Source organism: Symphalangus syndactylus, chromosome X (genome assembly GCF_028878055.3).
Source record: "Symphalangus syndactylus isolate Jambi chromosome X, NHGRI_mSymSyn1-v2.1_pri, whole genome shotgun sequence".
Classification (NCBI taxonomy): Eukaryota; Metazoa; Chordata; class Mammalia; order Primates; family Hylobatidae; genus Symphalangus; species Symphalangus syndactylus.
Genome location: NC_072447.2, coordinates 16,836,777 through 16,864,758, shown reverse-complemented (window position 1 = coordinate 16,864,758; position 27,982 = coordinate 16,836,777). Strand labels below are relative to the sequence as shown.

The window sequence follows — 27,982 nt, the reverse complement described above, 5'->3', positions numbered from 1 at the left end:
CCTCTTCTAGAGGCTGTGGTATTCCTTGGCTTATGGCTTCTTCCTCCATCTTCAAAGCCAGCAGCACAGTATCCTCCAGTCTCTCTCTTTCTCTGACCTCTGCTTCCCTCTTCACATCTCCTTCTCTGACTTTGACACTCTTATCTCCCTCTTATAAGGACTCTTGTGATTACTTAGAACCCACCAGGATAATCCAGGATCATCTCCTCATCTCAGGATTCTTAACTCATTATAGCCGTGAAGTCCCTTTTGCCATGTTAGCTAACATTGACAGTTTCTAATGTTTAGGACATTGTGGAACTACAATTCAAGATGAGATTTGGGTGGAGACACAGCCAAACAATATCACCCATCTTGGTACCAATCATTATGGCTGAAGGACTTGGCCATTCCTGGATTAAATGTCTACCCATGGTTGGAATGGGATATCCACCCTAGAATCCCATCCTAATCTAATCACATGGAGTTGGCATGGCTGTTCCAGAGAAAAGGACGTGTCCAACAGACCAAAGGCAATCCATGGCCACAATTAGAACTGAAGCCCTGCCAATGGCTTAATAATGACCCCTCGTGCTGTTCAAGATACAGACATCAGAATCCCTGGAGCCTATGAATATGTCTGAATTAGTTTTCTGTGGCTGCTATAACAAGTTACCACAAACCAGGGGCTTAAACAACAGATACTTATCCTTACCCAGTCCTGGAGTCCAGGAGGCTGAGATCAAGGTGTCTCAGGGCTGCACTCCCTCAGGAGGCTACAGGGGAGGATCCTTCCTGCCTCTTCCAGACCCTGGCAACTCCAGGTGTCCCTGGGTTTTTGGTTGTATCACTCCAGTCTCTGCCCCCATGGTTTCATGGTGTTCTCCTGTGTGTGTGTCTGTGTCCAAATTTCCTCTTTTCATAAAGACACCAGTCATGGGATTACAGCCTATCCTCCTGCAGGATGACCTCATCTAAACTAATGACATCTGTAAACACTGCATTTCCAAACAAGGCCACATTCACAGATGGGGGAGAGGGGATAGATCTTCCACATATGAATTGTGGGGGAAGAAACACCAGTCAACCCTTAACCACCTTGTATAATGTCACCTTGTATATTAGTCTATTTTCACACTGCTGATAAAGACATACCCAAGCCTGGGCAATATACAAAAGAAAGAAGTTTAATGGACTTACAGTTTCACATGGCTGGGGAAGCCTCAATCATGGTGGAAGGCAAGGGGGGGCAAGTCATATCTTACAAGAATGGTGGCAGGCAAAGAGAAGAGCTTGTGCAAGGGAACTCTCCCTTATAAAATCATCAGATCTCATGAGACTTATTCACTATCACGAGAACAGAATGAAAAAGACCTGCCCCCAAGATTCAATTACCTCCCACCGGGTCCCTCCCACAACATGTAGGAATTCAAGATAGATTTGGGTGGGGACACGGCCAAACCATATCACATTGCATGGCAAAACAGACTTCTCAGATTTCATGAAATTAAGTGTCTTAATATGGGGAGATGATTCTGGATTATTTGGGTGGGCCTAATGTAATCATAAAGTCATTTTTTTTATCTGAACAGTTGGTTCTGAGGGTCTTTTGTTTCTTTTGGTTTGTTTTGAGACAGGGTCTTGCTCTGTTGCCCAGGCTAAAGTGCAGTGGCACCATCACAGCTCACTGCAGTCTCAACTACCTGGGCTCAAGCAGTCCTCCCACCTCAGCCTCCCATCTAGCTGGGACCACAGGCATGTGTCACCACTTCCAGCTAATTTTCTAAAATTTGTGTAGAGACTGGGTTTTGCTATGTTGCCCAGGCTGTTCTCAAATTCCTGGGCTCAAGCAATCCTCCCACCTCAGCCTCCCAAGCTCCCTTGGGACCACAAGCACACACCAACACACCCAGCTAATTTTTGTATTTTTCATAGAGATGGGGTCTCACTATGTTGCCCAAGCTGGTCTCAAACCCCTGGCTTCAAGCAGTCCTCCCACTTGGCCTCCTAAAGTGCTAGGATTACAGGTTTGAGCCACTGTGCCAGGAAATTTTTAAAACTTTTAACTTTTATGGATATATCAGAATTGCACATATCTATGGGGTTGGTGTGGTATTTTTGATACAAGCATACAATGTGTAGTCATCAAATCTGGGTAACTGGGTACCCAATCAGCAAACGTTTTAAAAGGAAGAAAGCCTTGAGGTTACCTCAAATATTTATCATTTATTTGTGTTGGGAACATTTTTAAATATACTCTTCTAGTTATTTTGAAATATACAATTGGCCGGGCACAGTGGCTCATGCCTGTAATCCCAGCATTTTGGGAGACCAAAGTGGGCGGATCACCTGAGGCCAAGAGTTCCACAGTGGCCAACATGGTGAAACCCTGTCTCTACTAAAAATACAAAAATTAGCCGAGCATGGTGGCGGGCGCCTGTAATCCCAGCTACTCAGGAGGCTGAAGTGGGAGAATTGCTTGAACCTGGCAGGTGAAGGTTGCAGTAAGCTGAGATGGCGCCATTGCACTCCAGCCTGAGTGACAGAGCAAGACTCCATCACAAAAAAAAAAAAAAAAAAAAAAAAAAAAAACAATAAATTATTGTTAAAAAAGCAAATGTTTGACTGGGCACAGTGGCTCACGCCTGTAATCCCAGCACTTTGGGAGGCCAAAGCGGGTGGATCACTTGAGGTCAGGAGTTCAAGACCAGCCTGGCTAACATGGTGAAACCCTGTCTCTACTAAAAATACAAAAATTAGCTGGGTGTGGTGGTGCACGCCTGTAGTCCCAGCTACTTGGGAGGCAGAGGCAGGAGAATCACTTGAACCAGGAGGCGGAGGTTGCAGTGAGCCGAGATCGCGCCACTCCAGCCTGGGTGACAAGAGCAAGACTCCGTCTCAAAAAAACACAAAAACAACAACAAAAAACAAACAATCAGCAAACATTTTAAAAGGAAGAAAGCCTTGAGGTTAAAGGTCATCTCCAGGCTGAATACCTCACCCTCTGTCCTTGGCCTCCACGTCACCCCATCCCACTATCGTGCTATCCATTAAAAAATAAAAAATCACATTCCCCTAGACCATCGTGAGAACCTGGAATAGAAGAATGACATGTTTTCTTCTTTGTTTTCAGAAACCATAGCACATTCCCCACCCAGAGAACATGCTCAAAAGAAAAAAAAAAGAAGATTCAGAAGTGCTCATCTTCTTTTTTATATATATTTTTTTAATTTAAAAACCTCAACTTTCCTCCATACCTGTAAGACCTATGACATGAACGGATATGCTTTAAAGGTGGAGGTTCTGGCTGGCTTATAAGCACCCAGGATTTCTGCAGAAAACCCCACTGGGGCTTTTAAAAAAATACATTCTTTAAAACTTTCTTGTATGGCTCTTTGTTTTTGTTTTTTATTTTGTTCTGTTTTGTGTTTGGAGACAGGGTTTTGCTCTGTTGCCCAGGCTGGGGTGCTGTGGCACAATCACAGCTCATTGCAGCCTCCAATTCCCAGCCTTAACCTCCAGAGTAGCTGAGGCAAGAGACACAAGCCACTGTGCCTGACTAATTTTTCTTTTATGTATAGAGATGGGGTCTCCCTATGTCGCCCAGGCTGGTCTCCAACACTTGGGCACAAGCAATCCTCCACCTTGGCCTCCCAAAGTGCTGGGATTATGGCTCCTTGAGAGTTAGGTTCCCTTTGAGTCAAACTGTGGCACGCCAGGTTTCCATTAGCAGCCGGAGCAACGAGTGTTTCCACTAATGCTTTATTATAATTCTGATGAATGCATAAGTTAAACATTAAAGAACTGGAGAAAGTGGTGCTGGGGAAGGAGGGTCAAAATGCCAAAACAAACCTATGAAGGCCCTGCCTGAGTCTCCTGAGACCCTAAAATCAGATCAAATAATAAAAGCATTCTTACACATACACCTCATACCAGGGCTCACTGAAGATTAAGAAACTTTCCAAGTGTCTAGAGAAAACTTCGCAGACCCCAGACCCTAGTTAAAGATTAGATAGGGACTGAATGAAATACTCCTGCTCGTAGGTGCAATCCTACACGCGGGCATAGAGCTTAAAATGCATAGAAACCCTGGAGAAAGAACGTGTCACTTTGAGTTGACCTGGTGAGTTAATCTGACCTTCTCCCTGTAACCCGTTGCAGAAATAAATTCCCTTCTCCCCAATCTGTCTGCACCTCATTATTGAACCCCAAGAACAAGCAGCCAGCCCTCGTTCATTCGTCCGGGAGCAAAACCTTTCTTAAAGAAAAAAACTATTCAGTGATATTAGGTTGGTAATTGCAGTTATTACTTTTGCACGAACCTCGTACTTGTGAAAGCACCACCAAAAAGATAACGAAGACATTATCCAGGCTTATCGCGTGAAGTACAAGGACCACTGCAATGGCGGTTCACAGTGCAGGAGAGAGGCTGGGCTCAACTTCCAATATGAATACAGCAAGAGCAAGTGGGAATGTATAGCCACGGGGCAGGCAGCGGGTGTATAGATGGCAGAGCACTAAAAGGAAACATCAGAGGTGAAGCGGGTCCTGGCTAAACCAACCTGGCTTGTTAAAGCCAGCCAGGAGGGTTAAACATCAACCGGGGCTGGTGGACGATGAGGAACCTGATATCAAGGATGGTGGCTTCTTGCCAAACTGACTTAGCAAATACTTTGCTGAAATCTAATTGTATAAGGAAATGCACAACCGAGCCTGGGAGGAGCTTCAGGAGCCTGGCTACGGTTTGGCCAGGCAGAGACTTTTTGTCACATCTCCTTCTCACCTAAACGTGTCCGCATTGAATTCTGGCATCATTTCCTTTTCATGCATTTCCCCAGTCATGTGTTGCAAACCTAACCCTGAAAATACCAAGTATGCAGCCGGTCTGTGAGCTGAGGGAATATGCAGAGAGACCTGCAGAGAAGCAGCGTCGTCTGCAGATTTAAAGAGGAAGGAAGCAGGACTCTGATAAGGAGGGGGCCAGCCAGAGGGGTGGAGGAGAGCTGACTTACAGCTGCCCTGCAGAGGGCCTACCTTTATCTCGGGGGATGCCTGCAAGTCTGGTCTTTGACTTTTGTTCAAGATAAGGGCTGGGATTTATGACCTGCTAGTTAAAGTTCAAACCTCCCCCCTGGCCCCAGAGTCTGTTCCTTTACTTAAGGTTTGCACATTTGCAAGTGGCCTAACCAGTTAGACAGTCTGGATGCACTGAATGACTGGAGTGGCAATCGCCTCCCCCACCTCCTCAAATGTCTGCTTTGAGGCCCCCTGAACCCAAGATTCCTCTCGCCATCCTTGGTGTGCCAACCATGAGACAGAACAAAGGAGACCCTGGGAAGTTCGTGCCCGGGATGTCTCTGAAGCTCCAACGCTGGCTGCATGCTCTTTCTCTCCTTGCGCTCTCTCACAATCTTACATGAAATGAGCATGCTGTGTGGGGGCTGGGAAGTCCACTCAAATATCCAAGCTAGAGACTGGCTGAGTGCAGTGGCTCATGCTTATCATCCCAGCACTTTGGGAGACCAAGGTGGAAGGATCACTCAAGCCCAGGAGTTCGACACCGGCCCGGCCAACACAGTGGGACCCCGTCTGTACAAAAAAATATAAAATCAGGCAAGTGTGGTGGTGCACACTTGTGGTCTCAGCTACTTGGGAGGCTGAGGTGGGAGGATCCCTAGGGCCTGGGAGGTCAAGGCTGCAGTGAGCTGTGATTGCACCACTGTACTCCAGCCTGGGTGACAGTCACAAAAAAAAAAAAAAAAAAAAAAGAAAGAAAAGAAAAACTTTGCAGGAAATTTTTCATATATTGACCTATTAGAAATCCAACTTCCTTTTCCATGAATGGAAAACCCTGCACCAAAATTAACTCACAGTGGATCAGAGAGACCCAAATGTAAGTGCGAGGAAAACGGAGGAGAAACTCTTTTTCATTCTGGGTTAGGAAAATAAGACACCAAAAGCCCGACCCATTAAAAAAAATAAATAAATAAATAAACTTGATTGAGTTTACCAAATTTCGGCCGGGTGTGGGGTGGCTCATGCCTGTAATCCCAGCACTTTGGCAGGCTGAGGCAGGCAGATCACGAGGTCAAGAGATCGAGACCAGCCTGGCCAACATGGTGAAACCGCGTCTCTACTAAAAATACAAAAATTAGCTGAGCGTGGTGGCACGTGCTTGTGCTACTCGGGAGGCTGAGGCAGGAGAATCGCTTGAACCCGAGAGAGGGATGTTGCAGGGAGCCGAGATCGGACCACGGCACTCCAGCCTGGCAACAGAGCAAGGCTCCATCTCAAAAAAACAAAACAAAACAAAAATTTCTTTTTTTTTTTGAGATGGAGTTTTGTTCACTCTTGTTGCCCAGGCTGGAGTACAGTGGCATGATCTCGGCTCACTGCAACCTCCATCTCGTGGGTTCAAGCAATTCTCCTGCCTCAGCCTCCTGAGTAGCTGGGGTTACAGGCATGAACTACCACACCCAGCTAATTTTTATATTTTTAGTAGAGATGGGGTTTCACCATGTTGGCCAGGCTGGTCTCGAACTCCTGACCTCAGGTGATCAACGTGCCTCGGTCTCCAAGAGTGCTGGGATTACAGGCGTGAGCCACCATGCCTGGCCTAAATTTCTCTTTTCAAATGGGAAATTTGTACTTAATTTTTGGCCGTTGAGGGGCAAGTAAAGAGCTCCTCTTGTGTTAGCTGGTTCTCAATGTTTCAGCTCAAAGTAATGGGTATGTTGGGCTTGTATATTCTGGTTGCCGGCAGTCACATTTGGGGAAGTGTATCCTGAGGTCTGACACTATAAAGCCTCCTCTACTTGTCTTTCAGTCCCTGCCAAAATGCAAAGGGTGATGTCTCACTCCCTTACTAGGGCTAGCTCTGAATAAGTGGCCTCTGCTCATTTTCATTTGGGATGGGGGACGTCTCATTTATTTCCACCTGTTCTTTTTATTTATTTATTTTGAAACAGGGTCTCACCCTGTTGCCAGGCTGGAGTGGAGTGGGGTGATCTCAGCTCACTGCAACCGCCACCTCCCGGGTTCAAGCAATTCTCCTGCCTCACTCAGCCTCCTCAGTAGCTGGGATTACAGGCATGCGCCACCATGCCTGGCCAATTTTCTGTGTGTACTTTTGGTAGAGACGGGGTTTCACCATGTTGGCCAGGCTGGTCTCAAACTCCTGACCTCAGGCGATTTGCCCACCTCAGCCCAGCAAAGTGCTGGGATGACAGGCATGAGCCACACACTTGGCTTTTTTTTTTTTTTCTTTTTTTTTGACACAGGGTCTGGCTCTGTCACCCAGGCTGGAGTACAGTGGCACAATCTTGCTCACTGCAACCTCTGCCTCCCAAGCTCGAGTGATACTCCCACCTCAGCCTCCCAAATAGCTGGGACCACAGGCGTGCACCACCACACCCATCTAATTTTTGTATATTTTGTACAGAGGGGGTTTTGTCATGTTGCCGATGCTAGTCGCGAGCTCCTGGACTTAAGTAATCTGCCCACCTCGGCCTCTCAAATTGCTGGGAGGACAGGCGTCAGCCACTGGGCCTGGCCAATTGTCACCTGTTCTAAAGCAGAGGCTTAGAGGGCATGAGCTTGAAAAGACACAGCCCCTGAGCAGACTTCTCTATATGCACATACGAAACAGCTAACGCACTGCCATCCCAATCCACAGCCAGACCTCGTATCATGGATAATCACCCTTCTCCCTGTGCCAGGATGTGGCCTCAGGGTAAAAATAATGAGTACAGCTGTGACATTTATTGAGTCCTTGACATGAGCCAGGTGTTGCTCTCAGTGCTTTGCAGATCACAGCTTCTACAATCTTCACAGCAATCGTGGCTCTTTCGCAACTGCAACTCCGTATCTTGGGGCATTTTGCCAATTTAGCCATTAGTCTATGAACAAAGCCACATTCTGATCAGGCTGAAGAATCAGGAAGGGAGAATGTGGCAGTGGGCTTTGTTCTGTATGTCACACAGCAATCTCGCTCTTTTAATGACATCACCTCACGTGGCTATGGCTCTTCTACTTCCCTACAGGGGACAAGGTGGGATAGTAGATCAAGGTGTTCTGCTCTCCCCCACCCAAGCCAAGGAGGAGCCAGGGTCTCAGGCTTGGATCCTCCCACGTTCACCCTGAGCACCTCACAACAGTAATCCCGTGAAGCCACCGCTGCATGCGTTCCACAGGCTATTCTTGATTTCGCCATTTTATAACACTAGCTCTTCTATGTTCCTTACTCTTCGAATGACCCCAAGCATGTCACCATGCACGGATGGTGTTGTTTAAGCAATCCAGGTTCATTTATGTCGCTTGTGAGGGGTTTCAGGACATGCCGCCCCGAAACATGGCCCCTTGGCATTGGAGAAAACAGCAGAAGTGGGAAGGTCTCTCTGACCTTCCTCTCATCTTTCTCTCCTGAAGCAGGTCAAACCACCCTGATTTGAAAGGTGCCTTAATACCCAGAGAAAAGAAACATCCTTAATTTCTTTTTTTTTTAAATTTTTTAATTGTTTTGTTTCCATAGGTTTTTGAGAATCAGGTGGTATTTGGTTCCATGTGTAAGTTCTTTAGTGATAATTTGTGAGATTTTGGTGCACCCATCACCTGAACAGTATACACTGAACCCAATGTGGGTGGTCTTTTATCCCTCACCCCCTTCCAGCTCTTCTCCACAAGACCCCAAAGTCCACTGTATCATTCTTACACCTTTGCATCCTCATAGCTTAGCTCTCACTTATGAGTGAGAACATACAATGTTTGGTTTTCCATTCCTGAGTTACTTCACTTAGAATAATGGTCTCCAATTCCATCCAGGTTGCTGTGAATGCCATTAATTCATTCCCTTTTATGGCTGAGTAGTATTCTATCATATATATATATATATATATATATATATATATATATATATATATATATATCTCACAGTTTTTTTAATCCACTCATTGATTGATGGGCATTTGGGCTGGATCCACATTTTTTTTTTTTTTTTTTTTTTGAGACAGAGTCTCGCTCTGTCGCCCAGGCTGGAGTGCAGTGGCGCGATCTCGGCTCGCTGCAAGCTCCGCCTCCCGGGTTCACACCATTCTCCTGCCTCAGCCTCTCCGAGTAGCTGGGACTACAGGTGCCCGCCACCACGCCTGGCTAATTTTTTGTATTTTTAGTAGAGACGGGGTTTCACCGTGGTCTCGATCTCCTGACCTCGTGATCCCCCCGCCTCGGCCTCCCAAAGTGCTGGGATTACAAGCGTGAGCCACCGCGCCCGGCCGGATCCACATTTTTGCAATTGTGAATTGTGCTGCTATAAACATGAGTGTGCGAGTATCTTTTTTGAATAATAACTTGTTTTCCTCGGAGTAGGTACCCAGTAGTGGGATTGCTGGATCAAATGGTAGGGAACATCCTTATTTCTGAAGATATATTTCTTATTTCTTATATCTGAAGATACAGGGATGCAGAAGAATCTGAACTATTAAATCAAACTAAAATCTGGCCTGAGAATGTCTCCGTACTCTCATACTTGAGTCCTTGTGGGTGAACCGTAACCTAACTTGGCAGGTAGGCAGGCGGACTGAAAACCTAAGGTATTAGTCTGTTCCTGCACTGCTATAAAGAACTACCTGAGCCTGGATAATTTATAAAGAAAGTAGGTTTAATTGGCTCATGGTTCCACAGGCTGTATAGAGAGCATGGCTGGGGAGGCCTCAGGAAACTGACAGTCATGGCAGAAGGCAAAGGGGAAACCAGCATGTCTTACCATGCCTGGAGCAGGACCGAGAGAGAGAGAGGGGAGGCGTCACACACTTTTAAACAACCAGATCTCATGAGAACTCCATCATGAGAACAGCATCGAGGGGATGATGCTAAACCATTAGAAACCGCTGCCCCCAGGCCCCACCTTCAACACTGGAGATTATAATTCGACATGAGATTTGTGTGAGAACACAGATCCAAACCATATGACCTAACTTAAGAGTATGCTTCTGTAACAATAGCTACATCTCCACCAATCCCAGCAGCCATACTTCAACCATTCACAGGGAGCCAACTGTTCTAACCATGTTCAAGTAAGGCAAACGCTGAGCTGTAACCAATGGAATGTTTCTGTATGTCTTTCATTTTCATTTTCTTTCTTTCTTTCTTTTTTTTTTTTTTTTTAAGACAGAGTCTTGCTCTGTCACCTAGGCTGGAGTGCAGTGGTGTGACCTTGGCTCACTACAACCTCGGCTCACTACACCCTCCGTCTCTCGGGTTCAAGCGGTTCTCCTGCCTCAGCCTCCTGAGTAGCTGGGATTACAGGCACCTGCCACCACGCCTGACTAATTTTTTATATTTTTAGTAAAGACGGGGTTTTGCCATGTTGGCCAGGCTTGTTTCGAACTCCTGACCCCAAGTGATTTAAGGTTTCCTTCCGTCTCCTCATTTGGTGACCATATGATTAAACGTCTTTCTCTTCTGCAGCCCTGAGAGTTGGGGTATAGACATGCTGCATGCAATGAACCTATTATGGTTACAGTTTAGCCTGGACCAGGCAACAGAAGGGGGTCCTCAGAAGACACTGAATCTGCCATTCCTTGATCTTGGACTTCAGCCTCCAGAACTGTGAGCCACAAATGCTGGTTGGGGTAAGCTGTGTAGTCTATGGTGTTTTCTTATGGCAGCTTAAATTGACTAAGACAGCTGGGGAGCAATTTGGCAGGTAGTCGCTGAAGAATGGCTATTACCCCTGATGACCCATCAACATCTTTGCTTGAACTGGTCCAGGTTTACATGATTTCCATCCATCACAATGGCTCACCTTTTTAATTTTATTTTATTCATTATTTTATTTTTAATTTAATTTAATTTTATATTTTGAGGCAGCATCTTGCTCTGTCTGTCACCTAAGCTGGAGTGCAGTGGCACAATCTCAGTTCACTGCAACCTCCACCTCCTGGATTCAAGTGATTCTCCTGCCTCAGCCTCCCAAGTAGCTGGGATTACAGGCGTGTGCTACCATGCCTGTTTTTGCATTTTTTGTAGAGATGTGGTTTCACTGTATGTTGGCCAGGCTGGTTTCGAACTCCTGACCTCAGGTGATCCAGCTGCCTTGGCCTCCCAAAGTGCTGGGATTACAGGTGTGAGCCACCCGCTGCGCCTGGCCTGGGGTCCCTTTTATAAGGACACTTATCCCATTCATGAGTCTAGACCCCTAATTGTTTCCTAAAAGCACCATCTCCTAATACTATTGTCTTGGGGATTAAGTTTCAACACATGAATGTTCAAGGCACACAATGTTCAAGGCAAGCATTGAGACCACAGCAACAGCCAAATCCACAACACTGCCAAAGAATGCCCAAACAGCTGCCATTGTCTTCTACGAGGCTCTACACAACTTCCTAAAAGGCAGAATGCCTGGACTGGCCTCTCTGCCAGCCACCAACAAGATTCCTGCTTTCCAGGCTCTCTGCCGACTCTATCCTGTGAATTCTGCCTGGCCTTTGACCCTTCAATTCCCCAGTGGACTCCCCTCCGAGAGAAGAAATCCATTTGAATGCAAGATCACTGACCAGTGTACAAAATGACAAATAAGATGTCTCAGTGTTCTTGGACAGAGGCCAAGTCACCAAGTCACATGACCTGAACTGGGGTAGAAGGCAGTAATGAAGGAAGAAAAGAGAGGTTCAAAATAGCCCATGAGCTGGATGAGCCCTACTGAAGCTATTTCAATCTTGCTGTCAGAGGCTTTTGAATGAGAGCCACACTCCATCTTGAATAGGGCCTGGGTAAAATGAGGCTGCGACCTGCTGAGCTGCATTCCCAGGAGGTGTGGCATTCTAAGTCACAGGATGAGATAGGAGGTCAGCTCAAGATACAGGTCATAAAGACTTTACTGATAAAACAGCTTGCATGAAAAAACCTGGCCAGAACCCACCAAAACCAAGAGGTGACAAATGTGACCTCTGGCTGTCCTCACAGCTCATTATATGCTAATTATAAAGCATAGAATACTAAGAGACACTCCCACCAGCGCCATGACAGTTTACAAATGTCATGGCAATGTCAGAAGATTACCCTCTATGGTCTAAAAGGGGAGGAACCCTCAGTTCTGGGAATTGCCCACCCCTTTCCCAGAAAACTCAAGAATAACCCAACCCCTGTTTAGCATATAATCAAGAAATAACCATTAAAAAAGGCAACCAACAGCCCATGCTGCTGCTCTGTCTATGGAGTGGCCATGCTTTTATTCCTCTACTTTCTTGATAAACTTGCTTTCACTTTACTTTATGGATTCACCCCGAATTCTTTCTTGCCGCAAGATCCAAGTGTAATGCCCAACCTGGTTTTTACTAACCCTGTTTTTAGACTCTCCCCCTCCTTTAATCACCTAGCCTTGTTTCCACATGAATGGACTCTCCCTTAGCTAAGAGAGCCAGACTGACTCCATCTTGGCTCTTTCACTGGCAGCCCCTTCCTCGAGGACTTAACTCGTGCAAGCTGAATCCCAGCACATCCAAGGATGCAATTAACCGATAAGATACTGTGGCGAGCTATACCCGCAGTTCCCAGGAATTCGTCTGATAACGCCCAAAGCCCCGCGTCTATCACCTTGTAATAGTCTTAAAGCCCCTGCACCTGGAACTATTTACTTTCCTGTAGCCATTTATCCTTTTAACTTTTTGCCTACTTTACTTCTGTAAAATTGTTTTAACTAGACCCCCCCCTTCCTAAACCAAGATATAAAAGTTAATCAGGCCCCTTCCTCGGGACCGAGAGAATTTTGAGTCTTAGCCGTCTCTCGGTCGCCGGCTAATAAAGGACTCTTAATTCATCTCAAAGTGTGGCGTTTTTCTAACTCGCTCGGGTACAACATTTGGAGGCCCCAGCGAGAATTTTAACGCCACTGGGCGAGAGTCGGTCTCGCTCCAGGCTCCTCCGTCGTGGGCGGGGCGAGGACCTTTTCCTTCTCTGATTTTTCTCGTGGCAGTATTGGGCGTTCCTTTTTCTAGAGGGGCCTGTTCACCTTCTTTACCTTTCTGGCGGGAACCTGAGGTTCCTTGGCCATTTTTCTGGAATGGGGGCCTTTCCTTTTTGCCCTCTTGGATAGCCATCACCAAGATTTCTGCTTGTCTTTTATATGCTTTATCAGTGGCTTTTTCAGCTGCCTGTGTTGCTGGGTTCTCACCGTTTGAAATCACGTATGGACGGGCGCCGCCTATCTTGCCTAAGCTAAGAGATGGCCATTTGGCAGAAATCTCTCAAGCTAATTTATTGCAGTACCTACAGTCTCTCCAACAGTACAAGATATCATTCTGCCACTTGTTCGAGAAGCCCATCCCAACCCAGTTCCTGACCAGAAGGGGCCCTGCCATTCGTTCCAGCCAGGTGACCTGGTGTTTGTTGAAAAATTCCAGAGAAAAGAACTCACTCCTGCTTGAAAGGGCCCTCACACCGTCATCCTCACGACGCCAACAGCTCTGAAGGTGGACGGAATTCTGCTTGGATTCACCAATCCCGCATCAAAAAGGCCAACAAAGCCCAGATAAAAACATGGGTCCCCAAGCCTGGGTCAGGCCCCTTAAAACTGCACCTAAGTTGGGTAAAGCTGTTAGATTAATTCTTTTTATTTACTTCTCTTGTTTGTTTTCACCTATTATGTCCTCTGTGCCTTCCTACTCCTTCCTCCTCACCTCTTTCACAACAGGACGTGTATTCGCCAACACCACTTGGAGGGCCGGTACCTCCAAGGAAGTCACCTTTGCAGTCAATTTATGTGCACTGTTCCCAGAGCCAGCTCGCACCCATGAAGAGCAACACAACTCACCGGTCATAGGAGCAGGAAGTGTCGACCTTGCAGCAGGATTTGGACGCTCTGGGGGCCAAACTGGATGTGGAAACTCCGAAGGTGCAGAAAAAGGACTCCGAAATGTTGACTTTTACCTCTGTCCTGGAAATCACCCTGATGCCAGCTGTCGAGATACTTATCAGTTTTTCTGCCCTGATTGGACACGTGTAACTTTAGCCACCTGCTCTGGGGGATCAACCGGATCTTCATTCCATAACTCGTGCTTCTCGTCCTAAATTATGTACTAGAAAAAATTGTAATCCTCTTACTATAACTGTCCATGACCCTAATTCCACTGAATAATATTATCGCATGTCATGGAGATTAAGATCTTATATCCCAGGATTTGATGTGGGGACTATGTTCACCATCCAAAAAAGACCCTGGTCTCACGGAGCCCACCCAAGCCAGTGGGGCCTTTGACTGCTCTAGACGACCCTATGTTCCAGAAACCCCCTGACAAAGTTGATTTAACTGTTCCTCCAGCATTCTTAGTCATAAAAGATACACTCCAAAAGTTCGAGAAAATCGAGATTGGCACCAACAGGAAAGAGAAAATAACATCCCCGGTATCAAAACACGTTCAGCTGGCACCCCTGGCTAACTACTCTAATCACTGGGTTAGCTGGACCTCTCCTCACCATACTATTAAGTTTAATTCTGGGGCCTTATATATTAAATTGGTTTCTTAATTTTATAAAACAATGCATAGCTTCTGTCAAACTTATCTATCTTAAGACTCAATATAACCCCCTTGTTATAACTGAGGAATCAGCGATTTGATTCCCCAAAAACACAAGTGGGGAATGTAATGCCCAACCTGGTTTTTCCTAACCCTGTTCTTAGACTCTCCCTTTCCTTTAATCACCCAGCCTTGTTCCCACCTGAATTGACTCTCCCTTGGCTAAGAGAGCCAGACTGACTCCATCTTGGCTCTTTCACTGGCAGCCCCTTCCTCAAGGACTTACCTTGTGCAAGCTGAATCCCAGCACATCCAAGGATGCAATTAACTGATAAGATACTGTGGCGAGCTATATCCGCAGTTCCCAGGAATTCGTCTGATTAGTAACGCCCAAAGCCCTGCGTCTATCACCTTGTAATAGTCTTAAAGCCCCTGCACCTGGGACTGTTTACTTTCCTGTAGCCATTTATCCTTTTAACTTTTTGCCTACTTCTGTAAAATTGTTTTAACTAAAACTCCTTCCTAAACCAACGCATAAAAGTTAATCAAGCCCCTTCCTCGGGGCCGAGAGAACTTTGAGCGTTAGCCGTCTCTCGGTCGCCGGCTAATAAAGGACTCTTAATTCGTCTCAAAGTGTGGCGTTTTTCTAACTCGCTTGGGTACAACACAAGACCCCTCTCTTGGGATCTAGATAGGGACCTGTTTCCAGTAACATTGCCATTTTAATTTTTCACCCCGGGTTTTGTCCCATCAGGGTCCATCCATTGGGTTATAAAATCCTTACAAGGAGACATTCCCGTAAAGTCATTTTCCTGCAGAGCCAAGAGTTAGGGCACTGTGAGAAGTGCAGCAGGCCCTGGAGAGCTTCGTGGGAGAAGGGAAACACCAAGTGGTGCAGGAGAAGGGGAGGACAGGGAGGAAAGGTCCGCCAATGCGCCTGATTGGTGAGAACAAGATTTGGGGGTGCTTCTCCCATGGGGAAGACTTCTTGGTTTTAGCTTTCAAGAGCTCCTCATTGGAATTGGACAAGATGCTGCCGATAAAGAGTAAAACTCTAAAATATTTGAAGAGATTTATTCTGAGCCAAATATGAGTGAGCATGGCCTGTGACACTATCAGAGGCATACTGGAAGCACAGCCACTCCATCTTGAATAGGGGCTGGGTAACACGAGGCTGAGACCTGCTGGGCTGCATTCCCAGGAGGTGTGTGAGGCATTCATAGTCACACGATGAGACAGGAGGTCGGCACAAAGCCCTCGGTGATAAAACAGGTTGCAGTACAGAAACCGGCCAGATCCCACCCAAACCAAGATGGTGACAAGAGTGACCTCTGGTGGTCTTCACTGCTACACTCCCACCAGCGCTGTGACAGTTTACAAATGCCGTGGGAACGTCAGGAAGTTTCCCTATATGGTCTAAAAAGGGAAAGAATGAATAATCCACCCCTTGCTTAGCATATTATCAAGAAATAACCATAAAAATGGGAAACCAGGAGCCCTCGGGGCTGCTCTGTCTATAGAGGAGCCATTCGTGTATTCCTTCACTTTCTTAATAAACTTGCTTTCACTTTATGAACTCGCTCAGAATTCCTTCTTGCACGAGCTCCAAGAACCCTCTCTTGGGGTCTGGATCTGGACTCCTTTCCAGTAACACAGCTATTAACGTTAAAGTGTTAATTGACTGCAAACGCCAGGGAAAAGAGATGAAATGGCGAAGTATGAAGTATGACCTTCCGGGAGCCGCCACCAGAAACGGAAGAAAGCCTCAGACCGGCATTCGTACACTCCCTAAACGCACTGCACATGCTCACTTTCCAAGGGTAAGGAGGGCACTGCTTATGTGGGCAGCCCACCCCAAGGGAAGACTCATGGGTAAGAAAGAGGCCAGCATGTGAACTCCCAGGATCAAGGTTAAACTCCCTCGCTCTGCTCTCTGACCTTCAGGCATGCACTTGCGTCTCTTCCAGGAGTACCTTCCTTTCTTCCTGTTCTAAGGCTTTTTCAAATAAACTTCCACTCCTGCTCTGAAACTTGCCTCGGTCTCTTTTTCTGCCTTACGCCCTCAGTCAAATCTTTCTTCCGAGGAGGCAAGTATTGAAATTGCTGCAGACCCCCATAGATTCGCCACTGCTAACTCAGAGTAACTCAGATCTCCCCACTACTATCAGGCACAGAGTTTCAGTTTTGCAAGATGAAAAAGTTTTGGAGACCCATGCACAGCAATGTGAATAGACTTTACTGAACTCTTAACTCTACTCCCCCTCCTTTTCTTTTTTTAATTTTTGTATTTTTTTGTAGAGACGAGGTTTCGTCATGTTGCACAGGCTCATCTCCAGCTCCTGAGCTCAAGAGATCCACTCACCGTGGCCTCCCAAAGTGCTGAGATTACAGGCATGAGCCACCACAGCTGGCCTGAACTGTACTCTTGAAAATGCTTAAGATAATAAATTTAATGTTTTGTGTTTGCACTACAATAAAACAGAGAGAGACCACAGTTTATGTTGCTTCAACTCTTGCCTCCTTTCCCTATATTTTTCTCTTCTGTTTTCTCCTGTCCTCCCTTTTTGTTACCCCCACTTTCCCCTGAACCTTGACATACGCAAAGCCTTGCAAAATAAACTGTCCTGAGAGTTACTGAAAAGGGATTGCAGCCATAATACCAAGAGAGAGGTATTTAAACCACAGCAGCGACAGTCTCCAATGGACACGACGCCAGGTTTTGCAACAGCTGAAGATGAAGAAAAGTGTAATTTGTTTTTTGGGTTTTTTTTTTTTTTTTTGAAACAGAGTCTTGCTCTGTCGTGCAGGCTGGAGTGCAGTGGCACGATCTTGGCTCACTGCAACCCTGGCCTCCAAGGTTCAAGCGATTCTCCTGCCTCAGCCTCCTAAGTAGCTGGGATTAAGGGAGCACACCACCACGCCTGGCTAGGTTTCATATTTTTAGTAGAGATGGGGTTTTGCCATGTTGTCAGGTTGGTCTCAAACTCCTGACCTGAAGTGATCCACCCGCCTCGGCCTTTCAAAGTGCTGGGATTACCAGCGAGAACCACTGCGCCTGGCCAGAAAAGTGAAATTTGGGCCAGTCCTCAAAAAAACATGTACCCCTCTCTTCTCCTCATCTTACAAAACTCAGATCCTGCTGTGCCACAGTGAATCAATTATCTGTGCACAGGGGCTGTCTGCTGAGGATCTGCTGAATAAAAGCCCTTAGCTCTGTTCAAGTCACTTGTTTTCCTTGACCACCTGTTCAAGCAGAATTAATGAACAGGTGCCTACCATGTTTACTAATATTTCTAAGTTTTTTCTTTTTGGGACAGGGTCTTGCTCTGTTGCCCAGGCTGGACAGTATGTGGTGCGATCACGGCTCGCTGCAGCCTTGACTTCACGGGCTCAAGCGATCCCCCCACCTCAGCCTCCCAGGCAGCTGGGACTACAGGCATGCACCACCATGCCTGGCTATATTTATGTATTTTTATAGAGCTGGGGTCTTGCTATGTTGCCCAGGGTGTTCTCCAATTCCTGGGCACAAGTGATCCTCCCACCTCAGCCACCCGAGTAGCTGGGACTACAGGCACATACCACCACACCTGGCTAATTATTTTTGTTGTTGTAGAGACAGGGTCTTGCTATGTTGCGTAGGCTGGCTAAATTTGTAAACATTATCATACACAGTCATAAACATTTTTTATCTTAATGGTAACTTTTTTCTTTTTTTTTTTTTTTGAGACATAGTCTCACTGTATCACCCAAGCTGGAGTGCAGTGGCGTGATCTTGGCTCACTGCAGCCTCCACCTGCCGGGCTCAAGCAATATAATTTTTAAAACCCAAGTTATTGGCAGTATCTCTAAAGATCTCAATAAGGCCGGGGACTGTGGCTCACACCTGTAATCCCAGCACTTTGGGAGGTAGAGGTGGGCAGATCGCTTGAGTCCAGGACTTCGAGAGCAGCCTGGGCAACACGGCGAAATCTGTCTCTACTGAAAAAAAAAAAAAAATTAGCTGCGCATGCTGGTGCAAGTCTGTCATCCTGGGTATTAGCGGGGCTGAGGCAAGAGGATGACTTGAGCCTGGGAGGTCAAGACTGCTGTGAGCCCTGATGGTGCCGCTGCACTCCAGCCTAAGCAACACGGTAAGCCCCTGTCTCAAAAACAAGATTTCAATCAGATGTTGACAATGAGAGCAGCAGCTCATGCTTTCGTGCTTAATTGTTCCCACAGACTGTGCTAAGAGCTTTACATTCATTGTCTCGTTTTATCCTTAGAAAATTCCGATGAGCATGTGGTATTGTAATCCCTATTTTACAGATAAGGAGAGGAGATGTGGGGCTTTAGCGCTCATTTGCTACAAAGATGTTTTTAAACTACGGGCTGCGTTTCCCTGAGGAGGTGCGAAGTCAATTTAGAACATCAAAATTGGCTTGTTCTTAAAAATAAGACCTTGGAGAAATGTCTGGCCCCAGGTGTGAGGGGAGAAAATCTATGATGGTTCTGGAGAATCTCATTTTGCCAGGAAGCAAGGAAGTGATCAAAGACTAATGAGGGCCGGGTGTGGTGGCTCACGCCTGGAATCCCAGCACTCTGGGAGGCCAAGGCAGGCAGATCACTTGAGACCAGGAGTTTGAGACCAGCCTGACCAACATGGTGAAACCCCATCTCTACTAAAAATACAAAAATTAGCCAGGCGTGGTGGCACATGCCTATAATCCCAGCTACTCGGGAGGCTGAGGCAGGAGAATCACTTGAACCTGGGAGGTGGAGGTTGCAGTGAGCTGAGATCGTGCCACTGCACTCCAGCCTGGGTGACAGAGTGAGACTCTGTCTCAAACAAAAATAAATAAAAATGAAAATAAAAAAAGACTAATGGGATCAGTTCATAGACTTAAGAATCCATCTAAAGAAAGGAGAATCCCACTGGTAAATCTGGTACAATTTGAGCCAGACATGGTGGCTCTTGCCTGTAGTCCCAGCCACCTGGGAGGCTGAGATGGGAGGATCACTTGAATCCAGGAGGTTGAGACAGCAGTGAGCTATATGATCATGCCACTGCACTCCAGCCTGGGCAACAGAGTAAGACCCTGTGTCGTTTAAAAAAAAAAAAGGAACCGTTTAAACATTAAAAAAATAATAAATTGATAAATTGGACTGTTTTACATATTGAACAATCAAAAAACACAGTAGTGATAGTCAAGAGGAGTGTGCTAGGGAGGGAAAGAGGAACAGAAAAGCTCTTTTGTGCAGCTGAGTGTTGGGCCATGAATGCTGCAATAATGACAGACTCACAGAGCATCAGCATTTAGCAACTATGCAATGGAATCCAGACAAGCATCCTCAAGGCATGCTACAATCCCGTGTAAAGTATATTCTTGCACAGTATATGTCCCATACTAGGTATAGCTGGATTTGCACGAATGTGCTTCCAACAGATATTGTCTGTGCCAATAAAAACTTCATTTTGTTTCCTAGGATGATGGATAGAGCAGGGATAGAAGACATCGGGTTTGTAAACCTATGCAACTCCTTTGATCTATTAAAAAAATGGGGGCCAGGCACAGCGGTTCATGCCTGTAATCCTCAGTACTTTGGGAGGCCAAAGCAGGAGGATTGCTTGAGGCCAGGAGTTGGTGACCAGCCTGGGCCACATAGTGAGACTCCTATGAGACCCTGCCTCTACAAAGTTTGAAAAAATTAGCTGGGTGTGGTGGCACATGCCTGTAATCCCAGCTACTTGAGAGGCTGAGGTGGGAGGATCACTTGAGCCCTGGAGTTGGAGGCTGCAGGAAGCAGTGATCAGGCCACTGCACTCCAGCTTGGACAACAGAGTGAGACTCTGTGTCAAAAAAAATAAAAAAAAATAAAATAATTAAAATAGATTAATTATTTATTTTATTTTTCTTTCTTTTTTTTTTGGAAACAGAGTCTCACTCTGTTGTCTAGGCTGGAGTACAGTGGTGTGATCTCAGCTCACTGCAACCTCCACCTCCTGGGTTCAAGTGATTCTCTTGCCTCAGCCTCCTGAGTAGCTGGGATTACAGGCATGCACTACCATGCCTGACTAATTTTTGTATTCTTGGTAGAGACGGGGTTTCACCATGTTGGCCAGGCTGGTCTTGAACTCCTGACCTCAGGTGATCTGCCCGCCTTGGCCTCCCAAAGTACCAGGTACAGGTGTGAGTCACTGTAATCGGCCGAAGACACATAAATAAATAATTTTAAAAATGGTACTGTACCCTAAAGAACAGAGGCCTATGAAACCAGAAAGAATTGCTCTGCTTTTCCTAATTCAAGGGTGGTGGTCAGAAAGAAAGCCCTTTCTGCTTCAAACTACAGTTCCACCCCAAAACGCTTTAACACTAGGACCTGTTTCGTGCTTCCAAGTATCAGCCAAAGGTTTCGGCAGGATTTGACCAAGTGGCTTTGAGGAACAAAAATACTATAACTTCTTCCTGTGCATCTATAGGCATCAGTCCACCCTGCCAGTTCAATAGATCTAGAAATCCTTTCCTTCCCACAGCATTTCCACCTGCCACCAAATAATAATCTCATAATATTTATTTACTTATTTTTTACATAATTTCAACTTTTATTTTAAGTCTAAGGGGTGCACGTGCCGGTTTGTTACCAGGGTACATTCTGTGGTAGTGAGGTATGGGGTATGCATGAACCCACCACCCACATGCTGAGCACTGTACCTGTGAACCCTGAAAATCTGAGACAGGTCTCACTTAGTTTAGACAGTTTCTTTTGTCAAGGTTCAGGACACACACCCATGACATGGCCTCGGGAGGTCCTGGTGACATGTGCCCAAGGTGGCCAGAGCACAGTTTGGTTTTATATATTCTAGGGAGACATGAGACATCAATCAACATGCCCATTTTTAACGACACTCTTGGTGGCCCCTGACAGCCACCCGGTGAGATACACAGCATATTGTGCCCATTGAATGAAGATACTTCTGACAATGAGGCTTTCTCGTGGAATAAAATGTATATTCCCAAACTTATGGTGTATTGATTTATCCCACGTCACAGAGCTGGGTATAAAGAGAGCACTCAATAAGCATATGACAAATGAATGAATGAATGAATGAATGCATGAAATTGACAAAGCAAAGCTCAGAAAATGGGTACGTTTCCTAAAGAGACCCTGCAAGATTGCAAAGGGTTAGAAATAAACAGTTCTATGCATTTTACTGTGACCAGCAATTCTGAAAAATCCATCTGATAATTTAAATTTATTGTTGGAACTGACTCCTCCTATCTAGCTGTAATTTTGTACCCTTTAACAAATCTCTCCCTGTCACCCCTTCTCCCTACCCTTCCTGACCTCTGGTATCCTCTGTTCTAGTTCTTACTTTTTTGAGATCCAGTTTTTGGGGTTTTTTTTAAGCTAGTTCTAGTGTTCTATGGCAGGGATCCCCAACCCCTGGGCTGCAAGACCAGTGCTGGTCCATGGCCTGTTAGGAACTGGGCCACACAGCAGGAGGTGAGTAGCAGGTGAGTGAGCAAAGCTTCATCTGTATTGATAGCCGTTCCCCATCGCTCCCATTACCACCTGAGCTCTGCCTCCTGGCAGATCGGCGGCGGCATTAGATTCTCATAGCAGTGCAAACCTTACCGTGAACTGTGCATGTGAGAGATCTAGGTTGTGTGCTCCTTATGAGAATCTAATGCCTGATGATCTGTCTCCTATCACCCCTGGATGGGACTGTCCAGTTGCAGGAAAACAAGCTCAGGGCTCCCACTGATTCTACATGATGCTGAGTTGTATAATTATTTCATTGCATGTTGCAATGTAATCATAACAGAAATAAAGTGCACAATAAGTGTCATGCACCTGAATCATCCCCAAACCGTCCCCCCAGCCTGGTTTCTGGAAAAATTGTCTTCCATGAAACTGTTCCCTGGTGCCAAAAAGGTTGGGGACCGCTGGTATATAGCACTGTAGGATGACTACAGCTCAAAATCATGTATTATACAGTTTCAAATATATATATAGAGAGAAGGAGAATACTGAATGTTCCCAACACAAAAAATGGTACAGGTTGGAGATGATGAATATGCTAATTCCCATGAGCTGATCAGTATACATTACACGTATTGCAACTGTACTATGTGCCCCATAAATATGTACAATTATTATATGACAATTAAAAAACATTTTAAATCAAAAATAAAATAAAGTATGTTTATTGTTCACTTTTAAAATTTTACCTTGCAATTCCAGCTCACATAATGCTTATTATTATTATATTTTATTTATTTTTTTGAGACAGAGTCTCATTCTGTCGCCCTGGCTGGAGTATGGTGGTGTGATCTCAGCTCTCTGCAACCTCTGCCTCCCCGGCTCAAGCAACTCTTGTGCCTCAGCCTCCCCAGTAGCTGGGATTACAGATGTGTGCCACCATGCTCAGCTGATATTTTTGTGTTTTTGATAGAGACGGGGTCTCAACATGTTGCCCAGGCTGGTCTTGAACTCCTGGCCTCAAGTGATCCCCGTTTCAGCCTCCCAAAGTGCTGCCATTACAGGAGTGAGCCACCACGCCCAGCCCCATGCTTACTATTTTAAAAACAAAATACAATAGAAAAGGCCGAAAATAAAATAGAAAGGCCCTACCCTTGGTTTAATATAAAATATAACTCTGATATCGTAGGAAATAGGCAAACACACACTGGAAGGAGACCACATGGCTGTTTTTTAACATTTTAATTTAAATGTGTCAGCATTTGTCCAAATGAGATGATACAGGCTAGAATGCACAGCGGAATTCCAGACTGGACTCACTCCATAAGCCAACTCATCACTGCCCGTGAACATGAATTCTGGTCCTCAGAGAAGCTGACATTTTTTCCCTGAACATTCCCGTGGTCTCCCTCTGAAAGCCGACGACCATCCAACCCTGACTCACCTGAGACTGTATCCACATGGCTATTTTAAATTAACCCCTGAAATATCCTATGAGCATCGCCCTCTGAGACTGAAGATTATTAACCACCCACACGGAAAAAGAAACAGCCCCTCCATCATCCACATCTGCACACAAAAAAATGCCACCACTAATGCCATAAATTCAGGCAGGTTCCTCTATCCAAAGGTTAAAACTGCTTCAGGTGACCTAAAAAGTGGCCACTCCTCTCCATGTAAATGCATCCAGCTGACACAGGCTAGGATCGCGTTCTCCCACGGCCTTCCTATCCCATCTCTAATTTACTCTCTGCTTTTCCCTGGAATGTGCATGATAAATAAACTTTCCAAACATTTCAAAAGTCGCACTTTCCTCCTTTATTACAACGATGCCCATTTTTAACGACACTCTCGGTGGCCCCTGACAGCCACCCGGTGAGATACACAGCATATTGTGCCCATTGAATGAAGATACTTCTGACAATGAGGCTTTCTCGTGAAATAGTTTCCCGTCTCATAAAACTGAGAATTCTCTGGAAAGAGCTGAGTGGAAATGGCGTTGAGGGATGCAGTGATTCACCAAGTGATTGAGAACTGAGGTAGTGAGGGCAGAGAACAAGCCAAGAGCAGTCAAGGCTGGACCGACTGCACCCTGACTTTTGTCGTCAAGCAGAGAGCATCTCTAGATCCTGTTATCCTGAGCAAGCTGTTGCTCTAAATCACGTAGGGGCAAGCCCTTGATTCTTCTCAACCAGGAAGTGAATCCGTTTAGATCCTCTAAGCCACCTACATCCCCCAAGCCACCTACAATCTTTCTTCCCAACGTCCGCAAGTAGAATTTCTGTCAACGCTCTAGGAAGTCCTGCTAGGATTTAAAGCAGAGAGACCACAGCCGAGGTGTTTCTCAGATACGCTTCGCCAAGTCCAAACGAAAGTCACTCACCACGTCTACATGTTTCCTTAGCCCTACAGGAATGGGTCTCCACGGCAAAGCCTCAGAGGTGCTAAATACCTATATTAGTGTTGTTAGCTTAGTGATGGGAGGAAATCTGCGGTGAGGTTTAATTCTAAATAGGGTAGGTCTCATAGCACCTGTACAACACAGCTCCAGCGTACTGCGGAGGTCCTTCGGGCAAGAGCAGAGACCACCATCAAGGGTCTACTAGAATGTGATTACTGCTCGCTTTTGCCGACAGGTTCAAGGGTAGAACTGACCTCTGAAGAAAGCCCAGAAGGCATTGGTGGAGGGGTTGGGGCGAGGGGCTTTAAGGTGGATTTCTATACTCTACGTTTTTTTGCGTGAGGCACTCAAATGGATTAAGCATAAATAGAGGCACAAGGTTCAACAGCGTTTCCCTTTGAAAGGACCAGAGGAGATCTCCACACAACAGGACCACGCAACAGGACATTGTCTAACTACACACAACGCCCACCAGCTGCCGGATTACTGCAGGAACCGGTCTAGCTTCTCCTGGATGCGAGCAAACGCGTCCTTCCCCATGTAGTCGATACGGCCTTCCTCCCACTTCTTCCTCTCTTCCTCGGGGCTCAATTCCTTCACCTTCTCTTCGATGGAGATCTGGGAAACAGAGACGGCCAGGTCGACCTAGGGAAGACAGTCAGTGGGAGATGGTTTTTGCAGCTGTCCATTATCGAGGGAAAGACTGCTAAAACCCATCCAGTGTAGGGTCCTGCAGAAAGATGCATCTCAGTTCTCAAAAAGAGATTGCGAATCACTAGCACTTTGCTTTTAATGAGACAGAGTCTCTGTCGTCCAGGCTGGAGTGCCGTGGTGCAGTCATAGCTCACTGCAGCCTTGACCTCCTGAGCTCAAGAGCTCCTCCCACCTCTGCCTCCTCAGTAGCTGGGACTACAGTGTACACCACCATGCCCAGCTAATTTTTGTATTTTTTGCACAGATGGGGTCTCATTATGTTGCCCAGGGTGGTCTTGAATTCCCAGGCTCGAGCAATCCTCTCGCCTGGGCCTCCCAGTGAGCTGGGATTGCAGGTGTGAGCCTCCACACCCAGCAGCACTTTTCTTTTGAGCTAAATACACACTAGATTTAGTATAATACACTTAGAAGATAATTTTTTTTGCTTAAGTTTTTTGAAATTTTATAAAATGTAATTGTATATGTTCTCTTTTTCTGAAGAATTGTTTTCATTTCTAGCCACTAAACCATTTTAAACACACACACACACACACACACACTACTAATTTAATACTCTCACCCACCAAAACTTCTGTTTTGTATGACAGTGAATAATCTATAAGAATAGCCTATAAGAATTTAGACTGCTTGGCAAAGGAATTTAAATAATAATTCAGATAGTTTTTTCAATGGCAGAGTTTCTGCCTTCTTAAGGGACATATGAAAAAATAGATGAATATGCAGGTGTGTAACAACACACACACACACACACACACACACTTTTGTTTGGCATTCAGATGAGTCAACAAAAAGAATAAATACATTTGCTTTAAACACTTCTTACCAAGAACTAGAAAAAGACTTTTAAAAATTTAAAGATGGTAACAATAATAAACACACACACACATCTATCTATCTATCTATCTATCTATGTATTTATCATCTATCTCATCTACCAACCATCTATCATCTATCTCATCTATCTACCTATGTTCTATCTATCCACTCATCCATCCATCCATCCATCCATCCGTCCATGTCCATCCATTCTATTTATCAATAAATCATCTGTCATCTATCACGCCATCATCTATCTATCTATGATCTCTATCTACCTATCTACTTTCTATCAATCTATCTATCCATTTATCCATCCATCCATCCATCTATCCATTCTATCACTCTATCATTTATCTATTTATTTAAAATATCTCTCTACCTATCTACCTATCTATCATCTATCACTCTATCATTCATTTATCTATCATCTCTATCTATCTACTACCTATATTTTATCTCTTCTATATGTATGTATCTATTATCTAGATTTGAGGATGAATGGATATATAGATGAGATAGATGATAGAAAATAGACAGATAGCCGGGTGTGGTGGTTCATGCCTGTAATCCCACTTTGGGAGGCCGAGGCAGGTGGATCACTTGAGGTCAGGAGTTCGAGACCAGCCCGCCAACATGGTGAAACCCCATCTCTACTAAAAATACAAAAATTAGCCGGGCTTGGTCATGGGCAACTGTAGTCCCAGCTACCCGGGAGGCTGAGTCAGGAGAATCACTTGAACCCGGGAGGTGGAGGTTGCAGTGAGCCGAGATCACGCCACTGCACTCCAGACTGGGCGACAGAGTGAGACACTCCGTCAAAAAAAAAAAAGGAAATAGATAAGAGGTAGATAGATAGATACATGATATGTATAGAGATAGATACATAGAAGGATAAATTTGAGTTTTTGCGCCATGGGCATATACTACTTTCTTCTGCAATTACTCGCCACAGTGTTTTTAGAAGGTTTTTACATATAAGATTCTGCCTTCTACACTCATTCCCACATATTATATTTTATTTAAAGACAGCCATTCTATTGATTAAGGTGATAGCAAGAGTGAACAAATAAATTAAAAAGTCCACTTCAGGATACTGCAGCATTTCTCCCCTCTAAGAGCACTTGCATTTAGATCCATTCAGTTCCTGAGAATGAAGTGTTTCTGGAATTAACAGGACCTACGGCACCCAACCCCATACTAGTTTTCAAGACAAAACAGCACAGTGATTGTGACATTTCTGCTAACAAGAGATGAGTATCCAAGAAAACAACAAGCTGCTCCAACGTGATGAATTAGGGTATTATACAAGATACTAAATAAAGTGCCCCTAGAGGACAGTGTGGACACACAGGAGAAGAAGGTCAAAGTGCCCCGGTTTAGCAAATTGATGACCGAAATCTTCCTCATCTTTATGAGCCAAGCACTAACTAGGGCTTTCCCTATACTACTCTCCTTTTTAATACCCCTCCTTCCAATCCTGTGAGGTGGGCAACCCAGTCTCCACCTCATGAACACTGAAGCAAAGTAATGAACTCAGGCTGGGCGCGGTGGCTCATGCCTGTAATCCCAGCATTTCGAGAGGCCAAAAAAGGAGGATCACTTGAGGCCAGGTGTTCGAGACCAGCCTGGACAGCACAGTGAAACCCCAACCCTACAAAAAATAAAAAAAAAAAAATTCGCTGGTTGTAGTGGCCCATGCCTGTAGTCCCATTTCCTTGGAAGGCTGAGGCAGGAGGATTGCTTAGCTATGACCATGCCACTGCACTCCAGCCTGGGCTACACAGCAAGACCCTGTCTCTAAATAATAATAATAATAATTTTTAAAAAGAAAAAGTAATGAACTCACCCAGGATCCCAAACCTACCACATGGCTGAGCTGTCCAGCGTAGGTCTACCCAACCTCACACTGATGCCCTGTCACTCACTAATAACTACAGATTCAATACACAGAGCCTCAAATGATGACCACAGGGGTGGAACATGCCGAAGGGATACATTCACATGTTTATAAGAAACCTTGGCCTCAACCAACAGCTCTAGAAATTAAGTTCAAAATGCTGCATTTGAACATTAACCAAGTAAGAATGAGAAAAACAAG

General features: G+C 45.4%; 1 protein-coding gene across 5 annotated transcripts in view; it reads right to left on the bottom strand.

Annotated features, from left to right (window-relative positions):
- Positions 1–23,177: 23,177 nt before the first annotated feature.
- The window catches only part of GYG2 (glycogenin 2), a 53,859-nt gene continuing 49,054 nt past the window's right edge, over positions 23,178–27,982 (bottom strand). For all 5 annotated transcript variants that reach the window (XM_055267114.2, XM_055267115.2, XM_055267118.2 and 2 more), the window contains one exon: positions 23,178–24,996. In XM_055267114.2, the coding sequence (XP_055123089.2) occupies positions 24,835–24,996 (162 nt within the window). In that variant the 3' untranslated portion in view covers positions 23,178–24,834. The remainder of the gene's footprint in view (positions 24,997–27,982) is intronic.